This window comes from Nansenia antarctica (assembly GCF_963989245.1).
Source record: "Nansenia antarctica genome assembly, chromosome: 1".
Classification (NCBI taxonomy): Eukaryota; Metazoa; Chordata; class Actinopteri; order Argentiniformes; family Microstomatidae; genus Nansenia; species Nansenia antarctica.
The window spans coordinates 64,864,331-64,873,676 of record NC_137674.1 but is presented as its reverse complement, the minus strand read 5'-3'; the positions used below and the strand labels follow the sequence as shown (position 1 = coordinate 64,873,676).

Sequence of the window (9,346 nt, the reverse complement as noted above, 5' to 3'; positions counted from 1 at the left end):
ATGGCATCCTCACCTAGGCACCACGGGCGATCGGCCAGGGATATCGCCAACGTGATGCAGAGACTGCAAGGTACGTGCTTCCTGCTTACTCATTCATTCTCCTGCTCAGTTTCGCAGTGCTTCTAAAGGTGACCCACTGTCAAGGTGGAAGGATGACACAGCAATAAGTGCATTGATTTAAAGGTATGCTACTGTACTGTCTACTGTGCTTAGATTCCAACATTGTTTTCGTGTCATTGTAAACTTACTGAATACAGTATTTATCATCTGTGCAGCACAGATGCTAAAATCGTAAGAACATCTAATATGTAAAATCAGAAATTTGCTAAATCTCAAGGCAGGTATTTGGAGGGTGCCGTCAATGAGGTTATGTCTAGTGCAGAGTGGTGAAGGTCAACTTAGATGGAGTTTTAGTCTCTGATGAAGGATGTATGCATGCTTGTGTGTCTGTGTTTACACGTCTGCGTGTGTGTGTGTGTGTGCGCGTGCGTGTGTGCGTGTGTGTCTGTGTGTGAGTGTGCGTGTGTTGATCTGTCTGAACTAATGTGACATAAGTACATCCATTGATTCATCTGCAGTGCAGGGGAAAGTACAGTAGTAGTATTCTCTGCGTATGCCAGCCTATATGTAATGTCCAGGAGACATTGTGTGTGTGTATGTGAATGAATGAATGAATAAATGAATGAATGAATGAATGAATGAATGAATGGACTTTATTGAATGAATGAATTGTATGTATGTGTGTGTGTGTGTGTGTGTGTGTAAGAGAAGGGATATCTGTTTGTCGGTTAATTTGTGTGTGTGTGTGTGTGTACTGTATGTATGTGTGTGTCTGTGTGTGTGTGTGTGTGTGTGTGTGTGTGTTTGTGCCAGTGTGTGTACGTGTACTGTATTTCACTACATTGTATGTACCACAATGTTTGCATGTTTCCATCCTATGTGTGTGTGTGTGAGTGTGTGTGTGTGTGTGCCCGCCTGCCCACCTGCCTGCCTGCCTCCCTGGCAGCCTGTGTGTGTGTGTAGAGGCAGACAGTGGTTAAGATAATCCTCCAAGGAGCTGACAGGGTGAAGGCTATTCTCCCCTCTCATCTCTCCTCTGTGCAGATGGACTGCTGCTGACAGTGTCTGATTATGGCCATGTGGACTATGATATTAGCAGCTTACTACACGTACCATGTGGATGAATAGCCACCACGCTTCTCCCTCATTCATGATCATGTTCATATTAGTACACGTTTACTAACTCTCTCTATCAGTACTGTCGAACTGTAAACACTGCTGTTCATCACAGCATCATCACCATCATGACACACAGATGCACATACACATGCACATACACATGCACACGCACACGCACACGCACATGCACATGCACACGCACGCAGGCACGCACGCACGCACGCACGCACACACGCAGGCACGCACACACACACACACACACACACACACACACACACACACACACACACACACACTATTTAATGTGTTCTCTCATGACTCAGAGCTGCTGTCGCCTTTGGAGCCGGTGCTGCAGAATGTTCGCTGGTCCCTAACACTCCCAACTCTGTGTCAGGAACAGATTGATGGCCCTATTAAGGTAGTAGGAGAGTCAGGTGACACTGGTGCTGGAGAGATCCAATATGGCTGTGCCCTGTGTGGCTTCAGAGGTGGCAGTTTTTAACAGAGCTAGTCGCAGCATCCCTCACCACATGGCACTCTTGCATCACTGTTCAGCTAATCTGTGTGGCTCTGCGCTGTCGGTTCAGGCTCTGATTTTAGATTTCTTATCTTCCCATTAAGGTAATTCATATTCACAGCGACACATTAACATCAGAGCAAATCAAACAAATTCACACACACAGTGCCTTAAATTACTGCAGGTAACTAATTCATGATAATTAAGTCCTTCACACGCTGAATAAATTGAGTCATTTGTTTAGGAGAAATATGGTGATGTTCAATCCAATTGCTGTTTTAAAGAGGTTGGAGTAGGTCTCCACACCTGGAAGGTCAATACTCACTTTTACTGACTTATATCTTCCACTTCTAAACCTTTATGAGTTCCCAGCTTATCTAATAGAAACCAATGAGGTATTTATAAAGAAGTTGTGCTTAAAGAGCGCTGTCCGTCTCTGTGTTCATAAATCACATAGCAGTCCATTGCTGCCTATGGGGGAACACATGAACTGTAATGTAATTTCACTCGAAGCGCGACTTGTTCTGATAATAGGCGTGCAGGAGATGGTTTTCGGCTGTGTCGGTGTGTTATGACACCAGTTAAGTAAAAGCTTTATCTTCTTTCATTCAGCAAACAACTCACACTGTTCAGTTGTTGGTGCCGTGAGGCATAGAGCATTTACAAATAAGAGAGGCCTTGTTGCTATAGTTTGCCCCTTACAGATACAGTGTTTTGTAGAGATACCACCTCAATCCCCTTACATGTCTCAGCCTCCACTTTAACGCAACAATGTAACCCTCTCCGAGCACTAAATGAATTGCCCTGATTGCCGTAAATAAAGTACTCACATATCACATGCTATCATACATCATATCATATCATATGGCATTATATTGTATCGTATCGTACTGTGATGCTATTATAGATAGCTTCACCTGTCAGAGGATCATGATTAGATGGAATTCAAATGACTCAGCTATACAGATGGATGTATTAGTGTCATCTGGCAGTGTACAAATGAATTGGATTTCATTTTGATGTTCTTCCTTGTCTCAGGTATCAAAGCGCTGTGGTTGTTCGTTCCCGCTCCGAGCAGCTGACTGTAATGTAATCTTGACTATGTAATCTTGACTATGTAATCTTGACTATGTAATCTTGTGTATTGATGAGTAATTGTTTTCATTTTGATATCTTATTTACAGAGAGGTAACATATCTAATTTTGACATGACATCTGGTTTGATATTCTCTGTTTCTCATTTGTTTCCTTTGAGAGGTGAGATGAAGGTATGTTTGAACCTTTGAGACTTTCAGTATGAATCAAAGAGCATTTCAGAGTTTATTTCCCTCTGTCAGTAGATCTGGAGAAGACTGGGTTTGCAGTCCAGAACGTATTTGTGTTTGTCTTCAATCTACTCTCTCTATCTATTGCCTTTCTAAAGGGATAGTTCACCCGAATGATAAAATCATATATTTCTTTCCTTACCTTGAAAGCAATATAAACCTTATAAAAAAAAGCAATATGAACCTTATAAACAAGGACAGACTACAATCTATAAACAAGGACAGACTACAATCTATAAACAAGGACAGACTACAATCCACATATTGTTTATCTGATAGCACTGTCACCAACCGCTAATAGACTTTTTTTTATTTTTTTTTATCCAAAGCAACTTGCAACAAATACATTTGACTAAGTAAGTGAATCATCTATCCACCAGTCCTAGCAGGAGAAAGTAATCTATGCTCAGCCAGGGGCCATTGGCAGTCGTAGTGCTAGAAGGGGCCATTGGCAGTCGTAGTGCTAGAAGGGGCCATTGGCAGTCGTAGTGCCATAATCACAGCACAAAATGCTCCTAATAGCTAGCATTGTCTAACCAAACATTTGTCTTCCCCGATTTAGTATTTAAAAAATGTCATGGCCAAATAATTTGAGAGAGACTAAAACTAGATGGTAGTGGAGCTCTATAACTTGTTTGAACTTACTTAGAGATGATTGAAATGTATGAAATCCAGGGGCAATTTTTGGTCAGTATGCTTTCAGTTAGAGGTTGTTCACTGTAGCTAGATAAATAACCAAAGTATGGATTGTCCTTGTCCATAGACTTCTTTTATGGTAAGAAAACAAATATGTAATTTGGTAATTCCAATTTAAAATTATATATTTTTTGCCATGTGAACCTCTTTCAACTAGACCAATGCTTTCCTTGTTCTATAAGTAATGTCCTTGTTACAATCCCAAATACCACTGCGTAGATCTAGTCAGTGTAATGTAATAAGTGTCCTCAGATCAGTTGCATTCTTGTGTTCAGGTGAAAATTGGCCTTCATCTAGTGTACTCATTACCTGTGTTTTCCTGTAGTTTCTGTCCCACAAGATCTGATTACCTCTCTCTCTTCCTCTCTGTCAAAAGAGGACATTCTTCACTCTTGAATCAAAATGAAATCCTCCCCATAATGACTTGATAACACAAAATGCTCCTTACTATTCCTTGCTTTTCCTCGCTATTAATCCAAACACAAACTTGCGTCCTAGTTTTGGTGCAGTCCCCCCCCCTCTCTTCCCTCTCTATTTTTGTACCTGAATGTTGTGGCAGTGAAAAACAGCAATTAGTGACACCATATGGCAGAGGACCGCCAGGCCGCTTTGAACGCCTCCCAGCCTGAACTCCTCCATATGCCGTGGAATTTGGGCATTTATTGTTTCTCATTAACGAGGAAAGAGATTCCACTATTGTTGTGTTGTTCATTCTTCATCTGTTTCCCTCGTCGTGGGCGGTGGAGGTAGAGAGTCCACACCTGCGGTGCTGTATCTGTATCTGCCTTCTGCTTGGCTAGCAGGTAGATGTACGCTACAGTAAGTGGGCCGTTTTAGAATGCGTGTCTGAGCTCCATGTGTCCATGTGCTCTGTGTAATCCTGTTTTGCATACAGTGTGTGTGTTCCGGTATGTAATCAATATGATATAGAGAGGGTTACATGATGCTTTATATCTTAGGTGTATAAATAATGAGTAAAATGAAATCCTGGGGCTAAGTGAAATGTAACTATAAAATCAAATTGGGCATAATGTAAACTACAATTTGTGAGGAGTAAGTCTTTGGTGCTTTTTTCCTACAAGCAGTGTTATGAGTTTCTGTAGGTTGGATGCTTGGACTAGTGTCGTCTGTCCCACTGTTATTTGAGTGTGCCTGACGCACTTCACTCATAGGTCAGTGCCAAACCAGCGTGCAACTAAGACAACGCTGGAATGTAGTCCCCTTTTTACGAGCTCCTACTGCTTTTCTAGACATGGATGATAAAAGAGGAGGAGGAAAAGGAGGAGAAGGAAGAGGGACAGGGGGAGGGATGCTGAAGTAGACACATCTGGAAGACATCAGTGATTTGCTGGCTACTGAAAAACAATGGGACGCGAGAGAGGGAATGAGAGATGGAAGAGAGAGTAGGGAGTAAGGGAGAGTGCCACAGAAAAGAAAGCCAGAAGTTAGATCAAGAGAGACTCAAGAAAGAGAGAGAGAGAGGAAAAAAAGAAAGAAAGAAAGAAAGAAAGAAAGAGAGACAAAGACACATGAGATGCTAATCTTTTTCATTTCATCCTCCTGATGGCACCTGGGAGGGTGGCGCGCCATGCCACAGGTTGGCACGCCGCCACGGTAACATCCTGTTGCCAGGGGCGACATCGCGGTCCCGCCATCGCCAAAAAGGGACGCACGCAGACGGTCACCTTGAGCTGGTCCAACCTCCTCTGTGCATCTGACATCCTCATTCATCGTCCCTGGCTCTGGTCACTGCTCACAGACACACACACACACACACACACACACACACACACACACACACACACACACACACACACACACACACACACACACACACAGGGGATGTAAAAATAGCAGCAATGCATGTTTCTATTCACCCCACCATTGGAGAAGTCAGCAGTTTTTAGCTAGTGTGATTTGCTTAAAGCGTTTGGAGGTCCAGAGCACATTAGGAGGTAGTCATTACTCCAGCCATAGAAGTGAGATGGTGGGGCTGTGGGGTGTATGGGGACTTGGGGGTGAGTCATGTTGTGTGCTGCTACTCCTCGTCCACAAGGCATCCCAGATTGTGTTTATGACCCGTTGCCATGGCAGCGATCACATGACAGCCAGCACGGGCCTCTTTTGCCCTGTGGGTTTGGCTGTGGCTGGGTCTGTTTCTGTACCGGACCAATATCTTTGATGGTGTGTGTGTGTGTGTGTGTGTGTGTGTGTGTGTGTGTGCTCACCTTACCTATCAGATCCTAATATATATTAGTCTGCCAATCAGAAAGAGTGAGTGACACATCACAAGATTAGGGCAGTGACCCCAAACAATACAGGGGGTGTGACCGCTGCACGGCTGTCAGTCAAACATAACCGTCCCCTAATGCAAACACCTTCGAGAAGGTCAAGTGTGTTTCGACATTAATCCTTGGCTGAGAAACTAAACTATTTGTTTTTTTGGTAATGAGAGAGATCCAACAAGCAGGGAAGAACAAATTGACTAAAAGTCAGATTGTATGGATTTATTTTTCTGGGAAAAGAACAGCGCACCCATCTTGGCATTTACAGTAAGCCTTACTGCCAGATTTCACCTCCCTTGTGATTTTGATGGACATTTTCTAGGCAGACTCCTTACTCTTTGATAAAGCAATATTTGATAAGAATCCATATTATATGTAAAAGTAAATGCTGGTAGAAAGAGCAATATATTCTTTCACATTCCCTCAATACATTATGTCTTGATCAATAAGAAACCAAAGCAGTGAATTTCAAAGCTTTTACAATACTGTCAAATAGTATATATCTATGCCTATCATCTATACCATGTGCCACTCCAGGGATATCTCTGATCACACATAAGAATAGGTTCCCCAGCACTTCAATTGAAAGATGCTTTCTGTCAGACTGGAAGACCTGATAGTGAGTTTGATGGACACACAGAACAACGGTCATAACAGACCTTGACACCAGCGGCCAATGACCCTGACATTAACTATTATCCAGCCCTTTGCCTAAAGACTTTTCTATCTCTCTATTCTTTCTCTGTCTCTCTCTCTCTTTTCTCTCTCTATCTACAATATCTCTCTCTCTTTCTCTCGCTTTACTTCTCTCTCTTTTTCCTCTCTCTCTCTCTATTTTTCTCATAGTCTTATCTACCACACACAGATACGTCTCTCCCTTTATCATTCTGTAACCTCTCACAATGTGATTGGACAGTGGAGGTTCATGGGATTTCATCGGGCCTTGTGGCACCCCCGTCTGGCATGTGAAGGTTTGGGGTTAAAGGTCATCGACTCATGCACTGACCTCTTAGGTCAGGTAAACAGAGAGAAAAGCATGTTGCCAGATGTGAGTGGATGTGGCCCTCCAGCTCTGCCCCGGGCGGCTCAGAGGCAGCAGATCGTTTGTTGCCGCTCCGCTCAAACATTCCGTCCTTGTGTGTGTGTGGGTGTGCCCTTCTGACTCGGAATTAGGCTGTGATTTTCAGAAGGGCACACCATTTCTGTTGTTCGTGACTGGGTCTATTTCAGTTTTTTTTTTTTTTTTTACAATTGCTAACACACATTTTTAAAAACAGGACTCATCTTCCCAAAACCACACACCCAAAGTGCAAAACACCTCATCCTGCAAAATGAAGTACTGCATTCAAAACTACATAAACACTTATCAAAATCAAACTTTTGTACCAAATGCCACACACTTCATTCATATTACCACATTTTTGTCCAACCAACTACACTGTTATGCTCAGACAAAAGCACTTTCATCTTTGGTGGGCTTTGTCATCATAAAGTAGTTATGTATGTAGAGAATTCTACAAAGAGAGATTGTTGAAGTCTACAAAAATATGTGCAGAAAATGTATGTTGAAACAAAACCTTTTTTTGTTTTGTTTATATCAATTATATATATTATTTGTATTTCTTTTGTATCTTTAATCTCCACAACAAATCAGTGCATCATATGCACAGCACATATATTATACATTACTGTAAAGTTGTGTGACCAAGGAATAGGCTCTCTATCAAATACAGTAAACAGAAAAGAAAACTGTGAGGAAAAAATATAGGCCTACAGATTTTTTCATTTTTCAAGATTAAAGAAAAATACTTAGGCTGCATCTCGCTGCCTAGCTGGGTCTGGCCACAGCACCTCATCAACATCACAGGCAATATCTTCTCTGGCTAGACATCGAGGGAAGAAGTGCCTTGAGTGTTGTATCCAGCCTTAGATAGCAGCACCCATATCAATATCATCACATGCCTCTTCCATTGCCTGCAGGAGAATGTAGTGTAGGCAAGTACACTGGGAAGAAATGCTGTACTCTGTGTAGTGTACTGTAGTTAATCTTGTACTTACATCCACATATTCATGTCTCAGATATGATTCTTTCAGAATTTCTCTCAAGGCACCCAGTAAAGCTGCTTCATGTGCACTTGGTTTCGATGGAGAATACCGGCCAATGTGGACAGGCTGACTTGCCAGATGTTGCTGAAAATGGTGTTGTCCCTTATGATGTGGCTTTGAATCTCTCGGAGTCTAATTGCATTATTTGTCAAAATCAAGTTGATTATTGCTGCTTCCTATGCCTCATTGAACATTCGCACCATTATGTCTTTGTCTCTCTATCCTTAAGAAAAATATAGTGATTGGTCAGTGTAGCCTAAAGAAGTTTTGGTTTTCCACAGTAAATTTAGCAGGATTCTTGTATAGTTATAGAGTGTATGACACAGGAGCCACATTACATATGTCACACAACAACTGATGTTTCCAGTATGATTTGTGGAGTCCTGAATTATGTAGAATGAATTTAAATTTGGTTACATATTTTATGCTCAAGTCTAAATGTCCGGATGACAGAGGCACAGTAAATCTGCTCAAGTCCAGCCTCTCTCATTGTCAACCCATGGTTTGTAACATGGTCAACTAACGTTGCCCGGATTTCATCAGAGTTGTCTTCTTCCTTGTCCTCTTCTTTGTCCTCATCCTTCCCCTCCCCTTCCAGCTCTACCCCCTACCTCTCACTCTCACCCTCCCTCCCTCTTCCCCTACCTCTCACTCACACCCTCCCTCTACCCCTACCTCTCACTCACACCCTCCCTCTACCCCTACCTCTCACTCACACCCTCCCTCTACCCCTACCCCTCACTCTCACCCTTCCTCTCCCCCTACCTCTCACTCTCACCCTCCCTCTACCTACCCCTACCTCTCACTCTCACCCTCCCTCTCACCCTACCTCTCACTCTCACCCTCCCTGTACCCCTATCTCTCACTCTCACTCTCACCCTCCCTCTATCCCATACCTCTCACTCTCACCCTCCCTGTACCCCTATCTCTCACTCTCACTCTCACCCTCCCTCTACCCCTACCTCTCACTCTCACCCTCCCTCTACCCCCTACCTCTCACCCTCCCTCTACCCCCTACCTCTTACTCTCTCCCTCCCTCTACCTCTTCCTCTCGCTGCTATGTTGGCTTCCATTGTTGTTGTAAAAAGGTTGTCTTTTTCACCTGTGGTCTTTTTTTCTATAGTGCTTACATCCTGATCAATGAGTTGACAATTAAGCAATGAGGTGTTTGGCCAGATGGCACGTGTATTGGCCGATTTGTCCATGGGTGAGGCATTTTGATTGGCAGTGTTTTGAAA

The 9,346-nt window shown here is 43.0% G+C and overlaps 1 protein-coding gene across 1 annotated transcript in view; it reads left to right on the top strand.

Annotated features, from left to right (window-relative positions):
• syne1a (spectrin repeat containing, nuclear envelope 1a) overlaps positions 1-9,346 on the top strand; it is a gene marked incomplete at its 5' end in the record, with an annotated part of 196,473 nt that continues 187,127 nt past the window's right edge. The window contains 1 exon segment of the mRNA XM_080536159.1: positions 1-70. Coding sequence (XP_080392285.1) covers positions 1-70 — 70 coding nt within the window.